Source organism: Peromyscus californicus, unplaced genomic scaffold, assembly GCF_007827085.1.
Source record: "Peromyscus californicus insignis strain IS unplaced genomic scaffold, ASM782708v3 Scaffold_2__1_contigs__length_46816999, whole genome shotgun sequence".
Classification (NCBI taxonomy): domain Eukaryota; kingdom Metazoa; phylum Chordata; class Mammalia; order Rodentia; family Cricetidae; genus Peromyscus; species Peromyscus californicus.
In genome coordinates this window covers 39,286,386-39,311,080 of record NW_026294540.1, presented here as the reverse complement: position 1 = coordinate 39,311,080, position 24,695 = coordinate 39,286,386, and the positions used below count along the sequence as shown (strand labels likewise).

The 24,695-nt window shown below is 45.3% G+C and overlaps 1 protein-coding gene across 2 annotated transcripts; it reads right to left on the bottom strand.

The window, feature by feature from the left end:
- Positions 1–419: 419 nt before the first annotated feature.
- LOC128120462 (putative sperm motility kinase W) lies at positions 420–20,986 on the bottom strand. Of its 2 annotated transcripts, XM_052754506.1 has the most exons (7): positions 17,476–20,986; positions 16,662–17,062; positions 14,003–16,311; positions 12,165–12,307; positions 11,582–11,654; positions 9,471–9,738; positions 420–9,355 (listed from the first exon to the last, which is right to left on the bottom strand). In XM_052754506.1, exons 1-2 carry the CDS (start codon positions 18,972–18,974, stop codon positions 17,038–17,040), a joined length of 1,524 nt encoding a protein of 507 aa, XP_052610466.1. In that variant the 5' UTR covers positions 18,975–20,986; the 3' UTR covers positions 420–9,355; positions 9,471–9,738; positions 11,582–11,654; positions 12,165–12,307; positions 14,003–16,311; positions 16,662–17,037. The 2 variants fall into 2 exon arrangements, with proteins under 2 accessions (XP_052610466.1, XP_052610465.1); XM_052754505.1 differs by having other exon boundaries at positions 14,003–17,062.
- Between the last annotated feature and the right edge of the window lie 3,709 nt (positions 20,987–24,695).

The following is a 24,695-nucleotide window of genomic DNA, read 5'->3' as shown; positions in this document are numbered from 1 at the left end:
TTCTAGCTACAGCAGTAAGGCAACAAAAGGAGATCAAGGGGATACAAATTGGAAAGGAAGAAGTCAAACTTTCACTATTTGCAGATGATATGATAGTATACATAAGTGACCCCAAAAACTCTACCAGGGAACTCCTACAGCTGATCAACAACTTTAGTAAAGTGGCAGGATATAAGGTTAACTAAAAAAAATCAGTAGCCCTCCTATATATAAATAATAAACAAGCTGAGAAAATTCAGAGAAACGTCACCCTTTACAATAGCCACAAATAATATAAAATACCTCGGGTAACACTAACTAAGCAAGTAAAAGACCTGTATGATAAGAACTTTAAGTCTATGAAGAAAGAAATTGAAGAAGATATCAGAAAATAGAAAGATCTCCCATGCTCATGGATAGGTAGGATCAACATACTATAAGTGGCAATCTTACCAAAAGCAATCTACAGATTCAATGCAATCCCCATCAAAATCCCAACACAATTCTTTACAGACCTGGAAAAATCAATACTCAACTTCATATGGAAAAACAAAAAACCTAGGAGAGCTAAAACAATCCTGTACAATAAAGCAACCTCTGAAGGCATCACCATCCCTGACCTCAAGCTCTACTATAGAGCTATAGTAATAAAAACAGTTTGATACTGGCAAAAAAACTGACATGTGGACCAATGGAATCGAATTGAAGATTCTGACATTAATCTAAACACCTATGAACAACTGATTTTTTACAAAGAAGCCAAAACTGCACAATGGAAAAAAGAAAGATTCTTCAACAAATGGTGCTGGCATAACTGGATGCCAACATGTAGAAGATTGCAAATAGATCCATCTCTATCACCACGCACAAAACTCAAATCTTCGTGGATCAAAGACCTCAGTATAAATCCAGATACACTGAACTTGATAGAAGAGAAAGCAGGAAGTAGTCTTGAACACATTGGCAGAGGAGACTACTTCCTAAAATAACACCAGTAGCGGTCTCATACAGAACTGAAAATGGGTAGTGTTCACCCTTTGTCTTCCCCAGAGAACCATGTGATCCCTGAGAAGTCATCAATACAAGGTGGAGTCAGAACCTTCAGTTGTGTCTACATGTGAGTCAGGGTACCAGAGAGGTGTCCAGGACTGGCTCAGTGATGGCTGCAGAAAGGACAGGGTACCTGAGGGTGAAGACAGATCCCCAGTTGCTCCTTAGTGATTGGGGAACACTTGCCTGGTATAAAGTACAAGGTGTGTTAGTGTGGGAAATAAAGTCCCAAGGCCTCTTACCCACTCAGTTGCTCCTGGCATCGGCTGCTATGAAACCTTTACCTTCATCCAATCTCCCCACTCCGCTGAGCTTTCATCCCCATGGAGTTCTCATGGTAAGGATTCCATCTGTCTCTTTCTGGTGGGCAATGAACCAGCAATGAACAGACCCCATAGTCATGAGTGCCATGCCACTTGCCCTTTGGCCTTGGTCTTTAACTTCATTCTTACAATCCCTGGAGGATCAACATCATTTGGGTGTTACTGTCTATATGAGATCTTGGTCATTAACGTGTGACACTGAGTGACTACAGTATGATTTAAAACCAAGGTGGGAAGGGAGGTATGCTGTGGCCAAGACACAGCTGAAGGTCAATGGTCATGGCATTCCACATTGCTTTACTGGGGTTTGCATCACTGTGGAGCTGTCCTCCTTAAGTCTCACCAGGTGGTTTCCATAACCCATTGCTCTCAGTGTGGTTTAACTTTCCTGGGGACCCAGAAATAGGCAAGCTGGGGAGTAAGGTGCTGGGTGAGATCAGGAAAGACATGCATAATACATGCATGTTATTACAAACCTTAAACATTGAGGGCATTACTCATGGGCAGTTTCCTTCCACCAATGAAGCATCAGTCCTTCCTTGACATGGTCCCTGCCATGTGGGTTATCCTAATCACCACCCAGGACTGGATCTGCCAGATCTTCAAAAGTGCTCACACCCCACACCCCGCAAAAGTATCTGCTCAACGACACCAATATATTCCTAGAGTTATAGCCATGTTTTCTTGTCCATCTACAGACCTCATCTCATTTCAGTGTCCTCTACATTTCTGTGAGTCAAGACTTGTCCAATTAGGATTGTACTTAGCAGTATGTGTTGAGAAGCAGAGTGGTGCACAGCAGGGACTCACAAATAGGTTCCCAAGAGCCTGAGAGACAGCCCCACTACCATTGTTAGGAATCCCACAAGTAGACCAAGCTACACAAATGTCAGAGTATGTAGAGGGCCTAAGTCAGTCCTGTGCAGGCTCTCTGGTTGGTGGTTCATATTCTGTGAGTTTCTATGAGCCAGGTTGGTTGTTTCTGTTATCTTGTGATGTTCTTGACCCCTCTGACTCCCACAATCCTTCCTCCCTCTCTTCAGCAGGATTATCTGAACCCAAAGAGGCTTAATGTTTTGCTGTGGGTCTCTGCATCTATTTCCATTAGTTATTGAATGAAGACTCTCTGATGACAATTAGGGTAGCCAACAATCTGATCACAGGAGATGGCCAGTTCAGGCTGTGTATCCTTTATTACCAGATGTCTTCGCCGGGTTTATCTTTGTAGATTTTGGGGAGTTCCCGTTGCATTATGTTCTACATGACCCCATTATGCTCCTCTCTTCCAGTCACCTCTTTCAGTAGAGTACCCCTTCATACACCTCCCAACCCAAATCCTCATGCTCCCATCCTCACCTGCCCCCAGGACATATTCTTTTATTTCCCCCTCCCAGGGAGATCCATGCATCTGCCATTGGGCTTCCCTTGTTACCAAACCTTGAAGTTGGTTAAGTCTCTCTGCTTTGGGATTGGTCATTTTGGGAGGAGTTATGTTGTCCTGGGTTTTTCAAGTTATTTCAGTTTTTGTCACTGGCCTTGCTCATCTGGATTTAGTTTGTTACTTGAGTGTTTCTGTTTCCTTTGTGTCGGGGAGTGTTTGGATCGATCCTTGGTGTTTCGAGTTTGGCAGTGCTAGGCTCCTCTGTGTTCTGCTTGAGCTCAGGGTTGGAGACACACAGTGCTGGTTTTTAGGCGGGAGAACTTCCTGATACTGGATGATCTAGGAGTGGTATCCCTTCTGACCTCACCAACCAGAATGCAGGAACTGAGATGAGATGTGTGCTGGGGCAGGATTCAGAATGTCCCACATTCTCTGATCTCATGAGCCAGGTTAGGTGTCTTACAATGGTTGTGTGTGCTGGTCACGATGTGCTAACATGTATTCTGACCTCATGAGCCATGTTCCACATAGTGCAGTGATTCTATGATTAACTTCATTAAAATAACCTCACCCCATGGATTTGTATTGTCCTGGACCTTGATTTGTTTTCTCCCTCATATCTAGTCAACCTTAAACTTCTATTTGTTCATATAGGTTTATATTACATTTTTAAAGTCAGTAGATGAAGTCTGGAGGATTATGAATTGAGGCCAGTCCTGGGATACTGTGCTAGTATACTTCGTATTGTTGATAGACAGGTCCTGACATAACCCAATGTGGTAGAAAGAGTTTATTTGTCTCCCATGTCCTGGTCAATGTCCATCATTAGGGAAGGTTTCGTAGGAACTCTAGCAGACTCAGAGGACAGCCCTTTCCTGACTTTCTCTTCACAGCTTCTTCAGTTTGCTTTCATACACGATTCAGGAACAATATACAGGCAGAGTAGCACCCACAGTCAACCTGGATCTCCCACATTAGGCATTAATAATGAAGTGGTCCTGTAAACTGCATGCAGCTGCAAAATCACAGGCCTAGTTTCAGACACTCAACACAGTAATCCTCTTTGTTTTTAAGCCATCTGTGTATTGGATGGTTGTGGACAAGATGATATTGATTGAGAGAACCCAGATCCAGAAAGACAAATGCCAGAGATCATCTCCATCAGCTGTTTCTGAATCACAAACTTCTGAAGTGAGTATAAAATATGGAAGTACAGAGAGAGGAAGGGATACCAAAAGTATCTGACACTAGCTTTCTGTGTCTAGCTTTGGCTGTATGTATGTTTCTCTTACAGAGCTTGATACCATGCCCTTCTAGAGATCTTCCTGAGATCCTCCTAGGAAGATTGTACCCAGCAGGAGTAGAAATCTAGCCCCATGTGTGTATGTGGGGCTTTTGCTGTGTAGAGGAAATGTCTAGAAGTAACAGACACATAGTTGTATATGTGTATAAGAGATGGGCTAGATGTAAGGTTTTACCTTGCAGGGCCTGCACATACATTTTGTGTGTGCATGTGTTTGTGTGTGTTTTTTGTGTGTGTATTTGTGTGTGTATGAGAGAGAGAGAGAGAGACAGAAACAGAGAGAGGAGTAGGGAGAGAGAAAGTAAGGAGAGGAGAGGAGAGCAGAGGAGAGGAGAGCAGAGGTGACAGAGAGATTGGCAGTAGGTAATGGACACCTAGCAGCAGAAGCACCTTGTTGGCTGTGTGTAAATAGGGCTTTGGCTCTATGTGGGACACCTCACAGGACCTAACACCTAGAGATGTGTGTTTGTTTGTTGTATGGGTGATACCTCTACCTCACAGGACTTAACACCTAGAAGTGTATGTGGGGCTTTCCTTGTATGGTGGTTGTGTTCTAGGACCTGAGAGCTAGCTGAGATTGCATTGAATTCGTGAAGGCATTTGTAGGAGCATGTGTGCCTAAGTGTGTTTCTGAGGGTGTGACTATGTACCTAGCATTTGATTATAGGGGAGGGGGTGCACACTGGTAAACTAGCTGTGTAAGAGTATTGCACTGTGAATATAGGAAAAGAGGTATGTATCAGGACCAGACACCTAGCCCTGAGTAGACAGCTTTATCTGTTGTGGAGTGGGAACAGCAGGACCTGACCTCAGACTCTGTATCTCTCTGTCTGTCTGTCTCTGTCTCTCCCTGTCTTTGTCTCTGTCTCTCTGTCTCTCTCTGTGTATGTGTTTGGCTGCAGGGGATGGACACCCAGAAGGGCAGCACTTTGATGGTTGTGTATAAATAGGGCTTTGTCTGAATGGGGGAGACTTTGTTGAAGTGATGGCTAGATGAGAGTGCATGAGTGCATGTGTGCTGAGTGTGTGACTGTGTACCTGGTGTTTGACTATAGGGGAGGGATACCAGTACTAGAAAAGTAGCTGTGCAACTGTATGGTCCCAGGATGTGACACCTAGCTCTGGGTGTGTGGTACTGCTGTAGCTGAGGTGATTCCTATCAGGAATGTGACCTAACCATGTATGTCTATGTGGTGTAAGGGAAGAGATAAACACTAGACCCTGACACTTGTGTTATACTATGTGGTAAGCTGTTTGTGGCTTCTGCGGCTGTAGGTGAGGGCATCCTTAGAAAGACCAGACACCCAGCCCTGTTCATGGGGCTTTAGCCATTGCGTTGTTGATCTCTTGGAGGACAGACTTCCCAACTGTATGAGAGGAGCATTTTCTTTAGTGGACAGTTGACCTAGCAGGACCTCACGCCTAGGCATGTGTGTTTGGCACCTGCTGTAGAAGACATTTTTCACAGTAGCACCTGACACCTAGCAATGTGCAGGTGGTTTCAATTTAAGTGTGGGGACACCTTACAGACGATGATACCTAGTGTTGTTGGCAAAGAGAAAACTTGGCTTCTTGGTACAGTAAAAATAAAGTCAAATTCCTCCCCCAGACCTGAATTCATCAGCTCCCACATTTCTTGTTTTCTACCCTATTCTCCAAAATCTCTCAAGTCTATAACTTGAAGACACTTTCTCTGATCAACTTCACTAATAATATACTGACTCTGGAGTTCTATTTTCCTAGTCACTGACTCATTTTCTCTAAGACAGCTATCTCCATGACAATGCAGCATTGTCACATTGACCATTACCACAAGTTCAGCACAAGTGCTCACACACATACACATATATATTATACACACACACACACACACACACACACACACACACACACACACACACACTTTTCCTTATAACATCTCTATCTTTAGCACTGCTCCACATATATTACTATTGAACAGGCATGGCTGGAATCTCCCCTGGTATCCTACAAAGACTGCTAAGTGTCATGTCCTAATGGATCTAGACAGCTCCCAACTGCTGCCACTCAATATACACTGTTGTGTTCATAAGACACACAGCAGAGCATCCTCCTCCCACAGAGACTCATCCCACTATCAGGAACTGCCCCCACAACAGGCCTTACTAGTTACTGCCCCCCAGGCCTGCTTCCAAACCCACCGATGTACCACTGCCCTGGTGGACACTCCTACCCCTGCCATATAGCCTGAAACACACTGTACACTTTCCTGTACACCTGCCTGAGGCCTGGATGCACTACTGGGTATTACATCCTCAGAACTCCCCAGTCCTGAACCGGATATTATGATAACAGGCCACATCTAGTAAGTTTCTCTTCCTGCATCCATCCAATGCCGCAAAAGCCCTGCTAATTTTAAAACAGCCATGCTTAAACCCATGCCCCTGTCTGGGAGTGTATGTTGTTAACAGAATGGTGCTATTTTGGGTAAGGCTTGAAGTCAATTATTGTACAAGCATACAATATACTTCAATAGACATGGCTGAAATCTGCACAGAATGGTAGCAAGAGCATGACAGCAAGAAACTTGATATGTCAGTGATGGAGGTGTTAGCAGAGCCTTTAAAATTGCAGTGTTCACTGGGCCAGTAGTAAATATCAGGGGTAAGGGTGTGTGTTAACCTTCTCTGATACCTAGCATGTCATGTGTGATGGAGCCTGTGTTCAAGTGAACCTGACACACAGCACTTTATATGCACTGTGGTTTGGACAGGGGTTAATGTCCAGCATGACCCAGTAAGCAGCAGTAGAACCTGAGACCCAGCACATGGTATAGCGTAGGAAGGAGTCCAGTAGAAGCTGATGCCTAGCAGTGTAGGTGTGTCTTAAGCAGAAGGAGGGTGTCCAGATGTGCAAATTTCTAAGTATTGTGGAAGACCTGACATGGGGAGAAGTTCCCAGAATGGTCTGATGGCTGTCGATTAATGTGGGGAATGAAGTCAAACTGGACCTGGTACCTAGAGTGGATGTGTGGTCACAGGGGTGGTGATGTGTCCAGTGTGTTTGATGATAACTGTATGTCAGAGGGGAGCAGTTGAAGAGCGGGGTGTCAAGCTCTGCACAATCCCTACTGAGTGTGTGTCAGCTTATGGCTGAGCTGATGTCCTTCAGGGTCTGATCACCCATTTTGAAGTAGGTTGGCAGTGCACGATGTGATGTCCAAATGTGCTTGACACTTCAGAGTGTGTGTGTGGCACTGAGGGAGCCAGCAGAGCCTGACACCTAGCAGTGCACATGAGGCAGCTGCAGGGCGATGTGTGCATTCCAGGGCCGTTAGCTAGCCTTGTAGGAGTTGCCATAGAGTTTCAAATGCCCAGCAGGTCTGAAATCCAACAGGGATATATGGGTTGATGGAATGTGGTATCCTGGGGGCCCTGATACTAACACTGTAGATTGTGGTGGTGGGGTGTGCTATTCAAGAGGGCCTGAACCCTAGCAATGTATGTGGAATTTCAGTGATGTTAGGGTGTCAAGTGGGGTCCAATAGTAGCAGAGTGTTTGGGTACAGTGGCAAGAGAGTATCCAGTATGGCCTGATAAGGAGTTGTTAATAAGGGATACATGAGTGACATTCTCCATCCCAATTTAAGAATACATGGGAGTTGTTTGTGAGCATTTGTTCAGTAAGGGCTGACACACAGCAGTCAATGTGTGATTTTGTGGGAAGTATTGATTGACTGATACTTTGAAGTAAGTGTATTAGAGGGTTTTTTTTTTGTGTGTGTGTGTGTGTGTGTGTGTGATGTAGAAGTTGGTTATCATTGTCTGACAGCTGGTAGTGCAAGTGAGGATGCATGGCTGTAGTGGCTCATGCTGCATTATACCTAGTGTTGTACGTCAGTGCAGGAAGATTCCTGGAGTCTTTGAACCAAGCAGTAACTGTGTGTCCTTGTCAGGAGGACAAGTGTCCAACAGGGCCTGATACCTTTCCCCAGGTCTTAGTACATTGTGGTTGGAGGCATGTCTAGCATGGTCTAGAATCTAGCATTGTGTGTGGGACAGCAGAAGGGGAGTTGAATATCTAGTCCTAATACCTAGAGAACTCTGTGGTGAGTGTGGGTGAGGGGCGTCCTTCATGTCCTTACACTGTATGTCCGTTGTTAACAAGGGGAGGGGCATGGATAACACATGTGAGTATCTAGGGGTCAGCCCTGCTGCTTTCCCCAGCTGACTGGACCATCCACACAGTGCTGTTAACAGATCAGCTGGAGAGCTCATCTCCATCCCAACAATGGGATAGGTTTCAGCTCTCCTCACACCACACAGCACACACTACACCTCCACCTCCTCACAGCCACACAACATTCACTGTCAGAGATTTCTTGTCTGCCGGGGTGTGTCAGGGGCCAGGCTCTCTCTAGACGTCCTGGGGAGTGTCTGTTCCAGCCATGCTCCAGCCTCTGTATTTCATGTCTGGTGGCAGCAGGCATCCTGAGTCCACAGTTCATCTTCTCCGGGTTATTTCTGATTCTCCTTTTTATAAGGCAGGAAATCATGTAGTCCTCTTCTATAAGTTTATGTGAACATTACAGTGTTTGGATTTGGTGTCAGCTGAAATGGTGGCTGTGTTCAGTTTTTCAAAGGGTTCCCTATTGTTTGATTTTAAATCTTCCTCTGCAGTCATTTGTGGACAAGCCATTCTCTCTGCCTTGATTTTCATGGGTGACTATGAGAAAATCAGCCTGCAGGATCTCACTGGGTGTGTTTCTGAGCTTTCTGTTCTGTTCCATGTATCCAGTCTCCATTACTTCCCTTTGGATCTCTGAGGCTTGGTGTATAGTCCTGGAAGAAGAAGATCGGGGTCTGGAGGGATCTCTCCTGTTCTCTGCCATGTCTTCTAGGTTTCAGTCCCTTTGCTTTTTACATCTTGTGACTGAGCATCAGATTGGGTTTTGCTGAGTCTATAGATGAAGTGCAAACATCTGTCCCCTTTAGAATAACAACTGGTAGAACCTGAGAGCTCATATAGCTTTGGATTTCTCTCATCCAGGAAGGAGTCAAAGCATTCTGAATTTCAAGTTATCGAAGTTATGTTGGAATTCTAATTAAATACTTCAGTAATTTGTTTAAAAACTGTCTCTGCCTAATACCAGTGAGAAATGGGCCAAATATATGACCTCAAGTTCTGCCTCTCTTTGTTAATGGAGGCCTGGGACAGATGATCCATGGATACTGCCCTTCTCTGGAGATCCATTCTTGAATTCAGAAAGAGAAGCACATTTAATTTCCAAGGCTCTTCTGAGATATTTCTTTACCTGCTCAGGCAGGTTTCCTGGGTTATCTGTGAGGACAGAGAGGCATAGGTGACTTTCTGAACTGTTAAAATGCCAAGGGGTCTAAGTTGGACAGGATTCAACAGTAAGTACCCACTGGGAGGCTTCCACAGGGGGACGCACCTGTAGATTGCCCAGATCTTGTTGGTAATTTGGGGGTGGTTGTCTGTAGTTGGATGGTGGAAGAGAAACCATGTCATTGTCCTCCACAGCATGTCCTCCTGTTGCTGTGTGCAGCTTCTGAGTTCCTCTGGAGCTCAGACAGTGCATGCTAGTCTGCTAGGAAGGGGAGGGGAGAGGCGCTCTTTTCCCTCCATGTCACTAATGTTTAGTGTGCACATACTCAGGTCAGGAATTTTCAGCGTCCATGATTCAAGATATGGCCAGGCACCTAGAAGAAAAAGCTTATGTTAGATAATGGATGAGGCTGGCAGAAAGATTCCTTCACCACCCTAGACCTGTTTTATTCAGATAATAGCTGGTTTATTTCTGGTGGAATTCAGGAACTAATGAGGCAGGAATAATGACCCTTTTCTTCCCATGTGCCTTCCTGAGGGAGAATTCAATGGGGTCTCCTTGGGAAGCCCTGATTGGAGGGATTGTTTGTCTTAGCTGCTCTGCTACTGTCCCATAAACAGGCTCTAGGATCAAGAAGGAAAAGCAGTTTCCACCAACATGTCTGTTTCTAGACGCTGTGCTTCCTGCACCCAGTTCACTGAACACTTGCCTAGATGAGACAGGATGCACATATGGTGAAGATGAGGTTTGTCTCAACATGTCCAAAAGAAGCTGCAGATCTGAGGAGAAAAGGATGGTCAAAGGAGTTGACCTCTGAGACTACAAGAGACCCACGCTGCTACCACACGAGTCATCCTATCTGTGTCAATGACCTGGGAGGAATTTAAAGAGTCCCAACCAGTCAGGCTCTGTCCAAAAGAGCAAGCTATCCAGCATCACTGGGACTCACATTTCTCCACTGTGAGGAGAGTATTACTGAGCAAATTTAGAGTAGTATATATAAATATCTTGGTACAATGGCATGTATTGTCTGTGCCTTTTCCTGCTGCCCCACAGGCAGGCAGTGGGGGAAGGATGGTGTTCAGTGTTTGAAACTCATCATAAGCTGACGTCTCTCATGTCACAGTCTAAAGGCCACCACATGCTCCCAATAGTGGCCAGAGATATAAAAAGTTCACATTATACTTACCTGGCCACTTGGACATTAACTCTGGTTCTTAATAGTCACAATCTTAGATACCACTCCCAGGGCTTGGAGTCCTTGTCCAGAAGTGCTGTATCCTGAGAGTTTCCATGCCTAGCTACAGTACCCAAGACTCCTTTCTACAGACCCTGGTTTCAGTTAAGTGCATCAGGGTGAAGCCTGCCTCAGTGGTCACTCACTGACCAGCAGACAAGCCATGATCTTGAGGAGCAAGCAGGTCATTGTCTTGGATAGTTTCTCTTGCTTGGTTGTATGAATTCCCATGCCCCAATCTCTGGAACCCAACACAGACTAAGTCACTGGCCAGTGACAAAATGGATGTCACAACCTACAGGTATGAGAAGATGTTCCCATCTTTGATTCAAAGTGTTCCTTCTCAATGGTGTTAGGATCAGAAGGGAGAGATATGTCACCTACACCAAGTCATCTCAATATCCCTCTGTAGCCATGCCTCAGCTTACTCTCTCTGTCTCTCTCTCTCTATTTCTCTCTCTCTCTCTCTCTCTGTCTCTCTCTCTCTCTCTGTCTCTCTCTCTGTCTCTCTCTCTCTCTTTCTCTCCTCCTCTGTAATACAACCTATGTGACCACCTACCATTGGGATTGAGGCAGACCTGCCTGAGCAGACTCATGCTTCCTAACTTCTAAGCCAGAGTCAAGTTTAGACCTGAAACCAAAAACGAATCATCTGCTACAGATGGTTATATAGTGGTCTCAGTGATGCTTTCAGCCATGTAATGCCCACAGGTGAGCCTTGGCATTCATCCACATCAGAATGGCCATCCTTCACTACGTGGAGAGGCTGGCTGCCTGTCACGTGCACCTGACAACACTTTAGACAATTATCCCAGCAGGACAAGCAAGCAGTCAGCCTAGCTGAAAACCCTAGCTCTATGGTCAACAAGACTGTCTAGGCCTGACCACTGTACCCAGTGGGACCTGGGTACAAAGTAGTTTTAAGAGTGCTGACCCCACCTCTGACCACTGTGCCCTAGGCTAGGTAAGGCCTACTCACTTCCAAAGTGGAGCAATGTCCCAGCATTCCATCTGAAGTGGTACCCATTTTCCTCTAGCTTGCTGTCATTTTCCTGTTAGGAGACAAATATGGTTCTGATGAAACTCCCTACAGTGAGGCCCCTTCACAAGCACGTAAACTAGGCCAGCATGCAGTGGGACTGTGTCTTTTCTGATGGGCAGGACACAGGGATAAATGAAGGCTGCAAATACAACAGCAGGGAAGGAGGGAGAGGAAGAAGAGGGAGGAGAGGAAGGAGAGGAAGGAGGGAACGGAGAGGGAGGAGAGGAAGGAGAGGGAGGAGGTAAAGGAGAGGGAAGAGAGGAAGGAGAGGAAGGAGAGGGAGGAGCTGGCTTTCCCTCATGTGGGGAAACATTTCACTAGGACCAGACACCTGAAGTGTGGACAGATTAATGAGTACTGCTAGACATTCCCCTGCAGACTGGTCCATGGGTTCTTGTCATGGGTAACTTGTACCTGCTATTGGCTCATGGCCCCCTCAGACAAGGATGCTGTGAAACACCAGCCCTGGATCCTTGATAACTAAGGTTTCCTGGAGAGAATCCTGTAGTAGCTGGCTTACCTCCTCCTGTGCTGGAAAGAGACCCTTCATGCTGGGGAAGTGGGCACATTGCCATCTGGACTTCCTGCAGAGCTCCAACTTCTGCTTTCTCAGGCCACACCTCAAATTGCCCCCGTGTGTCTCCTGATGTAGAGAGCTCATCCCTTTAAAGAGGAAGGACATGTGAAAGGGACTCTAGGGGAACTTGAAATATGCAGCACTTAAGCTAGACCTACTGTGCATCCCTCTCCCCATGGCTCCTCCCCTCTCTCTCCTCCATCCTCTCCAAATTTCTCCCTTAGCCAATTCTTTCCTGCTGCCTCTGCAATGTCTGGTTCTCATCATCTCCTCTCCATCTCCGGATCAACCATGTCACTTTATTTAGAAGCGAGTTTGGACTGTGGCACTGGTGATTTTGAAGTCAGAGTTTTAAATTTGCATGCCCATGCAGTGAAAGAAGTTAATGTGCCAACTGCAAAGGACAGACGACAGTATCAAATACAAAATTAGTGTAGTAGGAACCCGAGGCCTGGAACTGACCAGTGACTCTGCAATGAGCACTGACAAGTGAAGATATGTGGACACAGGGGTTCACAGTGTCACTGCAGCTTCCACAAGGAGATCTTTAAGTCTCCACTATTATTTTATCTTATTTTCCTTTTTATTCTCTTAAATTTTGTTTGATTGGGGCAGTTGTAGGAGTGGAGGGCAGGTGTGAAGTGATGGGTATATGAATGTGATCAAGATACTGACATAAAAAACATAGAATGAGCCGGGCGGTGGTGGCGCACGCCTTTAATCCCAGCACTCGGGAGGCAGAGCCAGGCGGATCTCTGTGAGTTTGAGGCCAGCCTGGACTACCAAGTGAGTTCCGGGAAAGGCGCAAAGCTACACAGAGAAACCCTGTCTCGAAAAACCAAAAAAAAAAAAAAAAAAAACATAGAATGAATATATAAATGAATAAATAACTCAGTAGAGAGATAAATAAATAGATGGAATAAATACATGAAGAGCATACTGGGCAAAGAGCACATACCTGAGTGAATGAAATTTAGACATTTTTCAGAAAATAGATACTATTGCTGATGATTGTGTTATGTGTGACAATCATGTCCCAAAAGACAAGGATCCCTGTTTTCTTTCATATGCAAAATATTCAGGTCATAGGAGCCAGAACATGAAAAACAGAACACTAAATACATGGAATAGTACAGTGCTCTTCCTGGGATGGTCCACAATGTTCTTGGGAGGGGCTGATCACCTCTAACTGTCTAGAGTGGACTGTACAGAGTCCCAGTTGGTTTAGAATCCAGAATCCTGTGGCCCTGGCTCCCCATTAGCCAGAAAGTATGAACAAAGTTCAGTGGCATAAAGCAAGGAACCCAAAGTGGTTTTTACAAGTAACAAAAGCACTGTGGGATCCATGAGCAAGAGTAGCCATGGAAGTCAGCAGACAAGCAGACAGTATCTGGGTGTCAGATGAGTAGAACTGGAAACTGCTATCTAGAACATATGGCTTCATGCAATGCCTCTGCCACTGGTGTCCTTTAGTGAGAGCCCGGCCATCCACATCCCAAGACAGGCACCAGCTGTCTCAGTGACCCACCTTGAGTCCTCAGCTGTGATCTCAAGGCTCAAATGGAAAGAACTCAATCAATCAGACCAGGTAGCCAATCTGGACTCTCCTGATTGGTCAGGTTGAAGTCATGGGATGTGTGCCTGGTGGGGATCCTGGGAAAGGGTTAGAGAGCAGCCTTTGCATGCTCTGTGCCTTGTTCCCAAGGATGTGTCAGCTAGTGCATACCTCCTCCAGCCCACTGACCAGGGTCCCCAGGAGAATTCATGACAGCAGTTCTCACCTCCAGGTATCTGTTCACTGGTGGACATTGACTTCTATTCTGAAGGGCAGATTCGTTCTTTGCTGCTGTTTGTAGTCCATCCTGGATGACAGAACCTTCAGTTCAATTCCTGACCCTGTTGAGATGAAAGAAGCACAGAACTTGTCTCCTTTCCCTCAAATGTTTGAGGAATTTACCATTGATGCTATACATACAGTACATAAAGCTAGACATGGGAGAACACATCTGTAATCACAGCACTCAGGAGACAGAGAGGGGGTCAATCTCTGTGAGGCTGAGAGCTGCATGTTCTACACAGAGTGTCTCAGGATAGACAGGGCTATATTGAGATCCAGTCTCAAAAAAAGTAAACTATCAAATGAGGATTCAGGAAATTTCCCTATCTCATATCTAGAATTCAACAGACTCCTCAACCATTTCTCAGCCCTGCCTTCACTGATATGCAGCAGAAACCCAGCCTGACACCAGGTGATACCCACAAGCTGAAAATTTCTCTCTCTTCCTGAACAAACTGACTGATCTTCTGTGCACATGGGACTCACCAGATGGTCAGGGTTCTAGAAGTAAGAGACAGCACAAGCTGGCTGTCAGTCACTGGGAAGAAATCTGGCAAGAGCATTTAGTTTGCCTCAGTGTTTGCTAACAGGCCAGGGTCAGATGGTCAGAATGAAGATGTACAGGCCAACTGTAACAGAGAAGATAGTTCCTCCCTTGTCACACCTCTGCAGTCTCTCAGTCTCCCATTGCTGTTAGGTTGAGCAAGTCAGTGATAACTTTCCCTCTGTGACAGGGAGGCTGGCACATGCTACTTCATGGGATCCTTTTCTTCATGAAATCAAGACCAGGCTTCAGAGACTCATCTTCTACCACACACAGATACTTACTGTACTCAACCTTACCTTCAGGTGCCTGATTCACACAGATTAGGGCCCTGGATTCCCTGTCGAGTTCATTTCCCCTTGTAAATCAGTGAGCTGCTCCCTACCTGGAAGGTGACCTGGAAACCAGTTCAGACACTACACTCACCAGTGCTTCACACAGCACCAGGGGCTGTCATCAAGAGATCCATGATGATCAAGGTTTCCTTGTCAGACTGACCCCAGTGGTGGGCATTGGTCATAGGGAATTCCCATGGCTGCTGTTCTTGTAGAGGCCATACTCAGTCAGGATCGGCCTGGCAATGCCTACTTACCTTCCCACACTGGGACAGAACAATGTTAATGTAAGGTCAATGTCAGTTATAAATCCCTCCATGAGATGGAAAAATGATGCAAGTTTCTTGGATCAGCAGGTGGGGGGGGGGGGGAACATCGGAAGCCTGAATGGAGAAGGCTATGGAGACAAAGACATAGATGTCATCAGATCTGCCAAAGGACATGTCAGACAGGAGCAGGAGAGGACTCCACTGCAGGATCGAGCCACCCTTCTCTTCTGCCAGACCCTTCTTCAGTAGCCCAGAATGGAAGTCCCTTTCCAAAGCAGCCTCATACTTCACTACATTGACGTATGCCAGGAACCATCAGAACAGGGTCCATTCCTCCTCAAGGCTGGCAATACACCCAAGGTCACACTCTGCTCTGTTTGAGACATTTGTTCCTGGACTCACTTTTTCAGACCCTTAACCCAGCAAAACCTCCTTTTCTCCACTCATTGCAGGTAAGCTCTTCTGGACAGACTCTACCCTCTCTCCAGGTCCTCTCATTTCCTCTTCATCCTCTCCACCTCCTTTCCCCTGTTTCACCCCTTATCTCCATCCCTCTGTCTCCCACTGGATTTACAGTTCCTGCATCTTCTAAAAGACTGTCAGAAAGCAGTTTGGAGGTGATGAAGTGATCAAAGATGAGGGAAGCCTGAGACCCGTGTCCCAGTCTTTCCTGTTGACAGAGGCAGCCCTTGTAGATGCCGGGGAACCCTGGTTCTACAGGAACCATGAGGGATGTAGACATTCATTGGGTCGATGCTACACGTGACTACTTAGTGATGTTCAACAACAGTGCAGGGGCAGCAGTGAGGTGAAGGATGGGGAAGATGGCAGCTGAGACCCTACACCTGGAGGATGGATACTGGAACCTGTAGCCCTAACGTGTCATCACACAGGACACAGAGTTCCAGCCTGGATCCTTCCTGCTGCACCACACCACACCAAGACTGTAGTTCAAGTAGACCATTTCACTTTCCCCAATAAAACCCAAAAGAATAAGGAAAGTGCCTCTCTTAGTGACTTTAACAGACAGGACTTACTCAGCACTGAGGAGGACGGGAATCTACTGACCAATAGTGCTGCACTTTTCTCCTGCTACACCCCAGATCTGTAGGAAAGAACAGGATGTTATTTACAAGAAAACATCCTACCTGTGTGCCTTGACACATGATAGGAACCATCGGAGCAGGCCCTCTCCTCCTCATTGCTGGCTGTCCCTAGCTCCCTCCCACTCTGCACTTCAGGGCAGGTTCGTTCCTGCTGTAGACTGTGCACGGCCCCTGTGGCAGCTCAGCACACACATCTCTTTCATGCTACTTTGTTGACAGGAAGTTCCTCAGAACAGACTCTACTCCTTAGTTTACACCAACTCTCATGTCCCATGTTCCTGTCTCGAAACTGTTTTTCAATTCGTCCCCATTATTTCCTTCACCCACCTCCATTCTCCAGAGGACTTACACAGGTCTTGCTGTTCTTTCCAAAAGGCAGTCACAGAGTAAGTTGAGGGTTAAAGTGACCAAGATGATGAGCAGCTGAGATTGGTATAATCATCATTCCCGATGGTAGAGGCTGCTGTTTTCCATGCAGTGTGAGTGGTCCTACAAGCACAACCAAAGCTAGGAAGGGAGAGGGTCTTGGGGTCCATGTGCCTTACGACCCCGCATTGTTCCACAACAGTTCTGAAGCTGGATTAAGCTCAAAAAGATGCAGAATGGCAGCTCAGACCCAATCGCTGGAGGCAGGAGCCTGTTGCCCTGGATTGGAAGGAGCTGGCAATCTGGAGATCAGTTCTGACTCACTTCTGTGGCACTCACTCCTCACCAGGTCTGGAATTCTATTGGTTCATTTCAGTTTCCACACTTCAAAGAAGAAAGAAACATGAAAGCACCTCTATTAGTGACTTTGGCAGATGAAAGTTCTGTGCCATATTTCTCTTCCCGATTCCTCCATTCTGACCCTTTGCCCCATTTAGCCAAACTCTCCTCCCTTCCTTCCCACCCTGTGGACCCCATGCTATGCTATCTGCTTTTCCCTCAACCTTTCAGGACTTTACATGAACAGGAAGCTGTGAATTTGCCATCTAATGTCCCACATATCTGAAATTCTGGGCCCTCTGAGTGGGTACAACTTTTCATTTCAAAAGGATATTGAAATAGTATATTGAATAGACAATGTAGGAATTGATCTGTGTGGCCAAACCTACTGTTCTCCATGTAGTTCTCCACTGACCTCTCTTTTCCTTGAACCTCTGACGCAAGGGTTCAGGGCTCACCTTGGGGTGGGCAGGCAGCAGCAGCAGCTGCAGCAGCAGCAGCAGCACAGTGCTCTCAGGGCCTGGGAAATTTGCTTCCTCACCAGTTTCCAGACCCTGAATGGCCTGGATCCAGATGTTGTGGGTGCCACCTGGGGCTGGTCACTGGGAATGTCTGACTCTTGGGATGAATCTTCTTCAGAGAAGTCCAGGTTCAGAAATCCTGTGGGTGTTTCATCCAAGACAACAGAATTCCTGTTGACTGCAATGTCCTCTGTAGCAGTGTTGATGACTTCAGCCATAAGAGCATCTCTTTCTGGGACTGTGTTGTCTGAACAGGGCAGATCGTCCGGGAGGGAGTATGTGTGGGGCATGGTGTAGCTTCTACATCTTTTGTGTCTTTCTTCCACACCCTCCTCCTTAAAGTGAATCTTGCCAGCTTGTGTACTGGTTGTAAACGCTGGTTCACTGGCTCTCCTGGTCAAGGGGAGAGGGAGGCAAACAGGACCTGCAGGGCTGCTAGTTAGCCAGGGCATCTGATCTTGAAGATGGCTGTCCCCACAACTCAGCTGATATTTGAGAATGTTGCACGTAGCCATTACATGATTATCTTCTCGCCTGTGAGTTAGGGATGACACAATCTCCTCACAGGTATAGCCGATGGTGCACATAATCTCCACGACCCTGGGCAGGATTTCTTTGGTGGCAGGCAGTACATTTTCTTGAATGGGGCCCAGCCATGATCGTTCCACAAGCTGAGAGATTGTATATTGGTACCAGGTGGGGACCGTGAGTAGTTGGGCAATGATGATGTGACAGGGTTTTGACAGATGGTAGGGAATGGGACACATTGTGGTGGTGATGACCCTGTGCATACCATCAAGGGTTTCTTCCATGTATGGAAAGTGCTCTGTGACCAGGACATATAGAACGATACCCAAGCTCCACATATCACCTGCCAGTCCATCATAGGGTTTTCTTGCCAAGATCTCTGGGGCCCAATAGAGCAAGGAGCCACAGATCTCCTGCAACATCTGCCCCTCTGTGATTTCAATCGCCATCCCAAAGTCACAAAGCTTTGCATTTCCTGCTGCATCGACTAGGATGTTTTCCAATTTAATATCACGGTGTGCGATGTGTCTCTGGTGGAGGAAGTGAACCGCTGACACCACCTGCCGGAAAATCCCTCTAGCCTCCTCCTCCTTTAGACAGCCCAGTGCCCTGAGGCAGCTCTCCAGATCTTCTCCTGCCACATACTCCATAATCACGTAAGTGGTTGACAGTGTGTCGATCATGTCAAAAAGTCGAACGATGTTCCTGTGTTCCAGAGACTGAAGGATGTTCACTTGAGTGCTGATGTCAGCCACACTGTTGGTGTTTTTCTCAAGAACCTTGACAGCCACTTGTGTATGTGTGGGAAGGTGGCAGGCCAGATTCGCCCCCCTGAATGAACCACACCATAGAGATGTTAACATCCTGAAATCCTTTTCAAGAATTTCCTCTTCTATTTGGCTGTCCATGGTGTTCTGCTCAATTTCAACCACTTTATCTTGTGGGAAATTTCAGACCCACACAATGCTAAAAGAAAAAGTTTAATGCAGTTTTAGAAGGGGAGGACATATCTTGGGATTCTCTGTTATGAAATCTGATATATCCCAAACAATCTAATGATGCTCTTCAAGGATATAAAAGTACTAGAAGAACCAAAACCCAAGACAGCGGATGAGGAATCATAGGAAAGATCAGATTTGGTAGAAGTAAAGTTGGCATGCAAAGAAAAATCCTGAGATTCCTGAAAGAATGAGCTGCTTCTGTGCAAGGATGTGCCACAATGCAAACCCCTTCACAAAGCTGATCAAGAGAGCTCAGATAAAATTACACTATAGAAAAGTTGATGTTGTAACTGATACAACTACAGTCCAGAAGCTCTTTCAGGGATGTTACAGCTTTTAAACTCCAGAAAATTTTAAAATATGAAAGGAATTCCTAGACATGTATGAATATTGAGTTAAGACAAAATAAAAAACATTTAAACACATAAGTCATAAGCAACCAGTTTGGACTGGCGACAAAAACAGCTCCAAACAAGGCAGAGCCCAGATTTCATGGATTCCTTGAATCATTCGAAGCTTTGCAGAAGAATGAAGACCAGGGTTATAGAAAATAATTCAAGAAAGAGAAAGCTAAGAACACATCCAAACTCATCCCTGTGCCAGTGTTAGCCTGATCCCACAACCAAGCAAGCTCAATAAAAGGAGCGAGTGTGAGCTCCTTTCCTTGATGAACATAGATGTGAAGATCATTCATCAGAGTCCCTGATACTTCACCTCCATCTCAGCAACACACTAAAGAGCCCTTTGTTCACAGTCCCAATGACAGAAGTAACATTTGTAACAAATGGAACAACAGCATAGCACATAAGGAGACTGTGGGAAGAATCCACACTCAGCACAGTGGCTAGAGAACTGTTGTGTTCTAAGGAAAGTAGCTCAACTAGATAGAGTTTTACAGGAGACAAGGCAGGTCCACAAACAGAAACAGGATCTACTTTGTCTCTCCTGCTCATGAGGAAGGAGAGGGCTAGGCTTGTGTAAAAGTCACAGGATCAGTCACAAAGATATGGTGGGGGACGGACATAGTGCAGGGGAATATGATCAAGTACAGTGTAGGCCTGTATGGAAATGTATCATGCAATTGCTTATGGGAATGTGTATAAAAATATAAAAAATATCCTGAGATAACCCAGACTCAGAAGCATAAACATGGTATGTATTCACTCACAAGTGGATACTAGATGTAAAGCAAAGGATAACCAGATTACAACCCACAGCTCCAGAGAAGCTAGCTAACAATGAAGACGCCAAGAGAGACACATAGATAGCCAAGCGAAGGAGAAATAGATGAGATCTACATGAGCAAACTGGGGTGAGATGGGGTAATGGAGGGCAAGGAATGGAGGATGAGAACATAAGGGAATGGGGAGGTTTGAGCTGGAAAAAGGACAGAGTGGGAGAGCAAGGAAAGAGATACCATGATGAATGAAGACATCATTGGACTAGAGAGAAACAGGTTGCTAGGGAAGTTCTCAGGAATCCACAAGGATGACCGCATCTTAGACTATTAGCAATAGTCCAGAGGGTGCCTGAACTGGCCTACTCCAGTAATCAGAACAGTGAATACCCTAACTGTCATCATAGAGCCTCCATCCCGTAACTGATGGAAGCAGATGCAGAGATCCATGTCTGATTGGGCCAAGCTCTATAAGCAAGGGGCATTGAGATCATGATGGGATAAAGTACAGAGACAACTAGCCAAACTAGTGGAAACACATGAACTGTGGACTGATAGCTGAAGAGCCCCCATGGGACTGGACTAAGCCCTCTGGATAGGCGAGACAGTTGCTTAACTTGAACTGGCTAGGGGCCCCCAAGGCAGTAGGATCGGGATCCATGCCTGGTGCATAAGCAGGCTTTTTGGAACTCAGTGCCTATGGTGGGACACTTTGTGCAGACTTAGTGCAAGGGGGAGGGGCTTGGACCTGCCTCAATGAATGTACCAGGCTCTGCTGACTCCCCATGGGAATCCTTGCCTTGGAGGAGGTGGGAATGTGGGGTGGGTTGGGAGGAAGGCTCAGGGGTGGGAGGAGGGAGGACGGGGGAGTCTGTGGTTGGTATGTAAAAAGAAAACATTTTAATAATAAAAATAAAATGAAATTCTCAAAGAACAAAAAATTAAATGTTTCTTCTAAAGTATTTACACATAAAAAAAAGAAAAAACCAAAGTTTCAATATAATCTAACTGCATCTCGTTCTTCCATGTTCAGGTGCTCTCCCTTGGAGTCTGCTCTTTTCTCAAGGAAACAGAGGAGCAGTGGATCTGGTGGAGAGAAGAGCTGAGGGCCAACTGGGAGGAGTGGAGGGAGGGGAGGATGCAGTCAGGATGGACTGTATGAAAGAAGAATACATACAAAGAAAAAGTGAAAAGCATAAATATAAATATGAAACAGCAAATCTAAATCCCAGGAGCCAAAACCAACAAAGTGGAAATCAACTTGTCCAATCTCAACAACTAGCAGCAATGATCTGCAGTATTTCAGTAGTCCATAAAACTGAGGAAAGGCATACTTTCAAGCACATTTCATAAAAGAAGTATTACCCTAATTTTCAAACCATGTAAGACATTTCAAAAAGATTCTAGTATCTAGCAATATCCGTGACTGACAGATTGGAAAAACCTGAATGAGAATAATTGATAGCTCACCTCAAATTCAACACCACATTAATAAGACCAGACTTCATGAGCAAGACGTCTTTAACAAGGAACACTCAAGATTCATCCACAGAAACAAATTGCCAAAGGGCACAGCATACACACCACACTGAGGTAAGTCCTAAATCAGACATCAGTGGAATAGAATGCTTAATTCATGAAGAAACTTGGAATTAGTGAAAGTGTTACTACAAACATGCCAGTTCCACAAACACAGGTGTCACATTTTGTTCACTGCAGGTCATGAACAGGCAGGGGGATTGCCTTTGTATAATGGGTCCAATTCAATGGGACTTGTCCCATTGACCAATTACTTGTCCAATTCAATGGGTCGGGAAGTAAAATATAGCAGATAAATATGATCAAAGTAGAGTACAGCCAGATATCAGTCATGATCAAATTCCTCATCCTATGTATTTACTACATAACATTAAATTTGTAAAATACACAAGAACACAGCAAAAATGACCAAAGAAAAGAAGTTGATAGAAGGAAAATCAGTTGAAATGAAGAAAAAGGAATTACAGGGAAAAAATACTACCCAAACCAATAATGTAAATAAAGAAATAATTAAATACAATTGACAAAATCCCAAACTGAGAACTTGGGAAACAAACTCACTATGTCCACATCCAATAGGTCAGGGAAAAGGTCAAGTGTATGGAAACAAAAGAGTCCAACTGCTCTCCCACCAACCAACGGATTTTTCCAAAGTACAGACAAAACCCAGTCTCAGGCAGTGCTTTTTTTATTGGCTAGTATCTAGCATACCTCACAAAGATTCCATGTGATGTCACATGCTATGGACCAATCAAGGCTCAGAAAAAAACACAGTGATTTTTTAAAATTATTTTCAGTTAAATTATTAATTTTTTTTCCGTTCATGTTCTTGTCCCCAAGGACAAATGCCCTTAGCAGAGAGGGCTGCTATGCATCGCAACCCCACTCCTGTTACTTCCCCAGAAGCCAAGATAGATTCATTGCTGTCACACAGACAGTCACACATTGAACATATCTCTCCCTTCCACCCTGTGAATATAATCAATGAGCTCTTCAAGTAGCCTAAATTCCAGATCCCATCCTCTGTCATGTAACACAAGTCTCATATTAACCAAGCCTGCTTCTTGATGTTGAAGCAACTCCTTTCCCCTCAGATACCATGAAGTTAATGGAGACACACTTTGTCTGGTGGGAATAAAACTCCTCCAGACACCCACAGAGTGTCCAGACCATCTTTACTAATGCCCTTTTGTCTTCAAGGAAGATCTGTCCATGCATTACTGTCCTTCTGTAAGCTCTGTCCATTCCCTCCTTCCCCTGATAAAAAATAAAAATACGCCCATCTTGCTCCGGACTTCCCTTTTGCAACACTGGTGAGTGCCCTTCCTTGCCCCAGACCCCATCCCTGGGCACCAGCCACTCCAGGGAAGACCTGCCCAACTTGGCCCCAGGTTCTGGCCACCTGGCAGGTTCCCTGCTAGCCCCACTGGGAAGGATCCCCTTCTCCAAGACCCCTGGCAGACCCTGCAGTCTCCACGCCCTGCCCCCACGCCCATCCTCCTGAGCCCCAAGCCTCTTCCTGAGACTTAGAGGCCGGCCCCCAGCTCCCATCTTGCTCCAGACTTCCCTTTTGGAACACTGGTCTGTCTGAACCAAGTGTGCGGATAAGGCCAAGAACGAACCACAAGGAGATGGGCAGACGTCAAGGCAGAAACATAGACAACAAAATGAATAGCAATACAGCATCACCAGGCCCTAGCCCTCCTCCAACACCTAGACCTGAACATCAGAAATTGGAAGAAGCAGAAGAAAACAGCCTTATGAATGACATCATGAAGAAGCTAGAGGCTTGTGTAGAGGAAAAGACAAAAAAATGTGAAGAACGCTGTAAACAACTAGAGGAAAGGGCAAACAAATTAGAAGAAATCAATAAAGTCCTGGAAGAAAACAATAAAATACTGAGAGAAAATCAAGAAAAGTCAATGAAACAAATGAAGGAAACAGTCCAAGACCTGAAAAGGGAAATAGAAAAAATGAAGAAGACACAAACAGAGGGAATGCTGGAAATAGAAAATCTGAGAAAACAATTGGGAACTTCAGATGCAAGTATAATCAACAGAATGCAAGAGATGGAAGAGAGGATCTCTAGCGTTGAAGATACAGTAGAAGAAACACATTCATCAGTCAAAGAAAACACTAAAGCCAACAAAGTCATGAACCAAAATGTCCAAGAAATTTGGGACACCATGAAAAGACCAAACCTAAGAATAATAGGGGTCGAAGAAGGAGAAGAATACCAACTCAAGGGCACAGAAAATATATTCAACAAGATCATAGAAGAAAACTTTCCCAACTTAAAGAAGGAAATGCCTATGAAGATACAAGAAGCTTATAGAACACCAAACAGACTAGACCCCCCAAAAAAGTCCCCTCGCCACATAATAGTTAAACAACTAAATGTACAGAATAAAGAAAGAATATTAAGAGCAGCAAAGGAAAAAGGCCAAGTGACATATAAAGGCAAACCCATCAGAATAACACCCGATTTCTCAATGGAGACTTTGAAAGCCAGAAGAACCTGGACAGATGTAATGCAGACACTAAGAGACCATGGATGTCAGCCTAGACTAATATACCCAGCAAAACTTTCAATCACCATAGATGGAGTGAACAAGACATTCCATGACAAAGCCAGATTTAAACAATATTTATCCACAAACCCAGCCCTACAGAAAGCACTAGAAGGAAAATTCCAACCTAAGGAAGTCAGATACACCCTCGAAAACACAGGCAACAGATAAAGCCATAGCAGTAAACCCCAATGTATAGAAGTACCCACACATCACCACCAAAAAATAACAGGAATGAACAATCACTGGTCATTAATTTCCCTCAATATCAATGGACTTAATTCACCTATAAAAAGACATAGGCTTACAGAATGGATACGAAAGCAGGACCCATCTTTCTGC

Bases quoted from the DNA above. Each gene is read 5' to 3' on its own strand.
- LOC128120462 (XM_052754505.1), bottom strand. From the start codon at position 18,974: ATGGACAGCCAAATAGAAGAGGAAATTCTTGAAAAGGATTTCAGGATG. The intron at 17,063-17,475 runs GTGAGCCCTGAA...TCTTCTTTGAAG, and splicing joins TGCTGCCTGCCCACCCCAAG to TGTGGAAACTGAAATGAACC.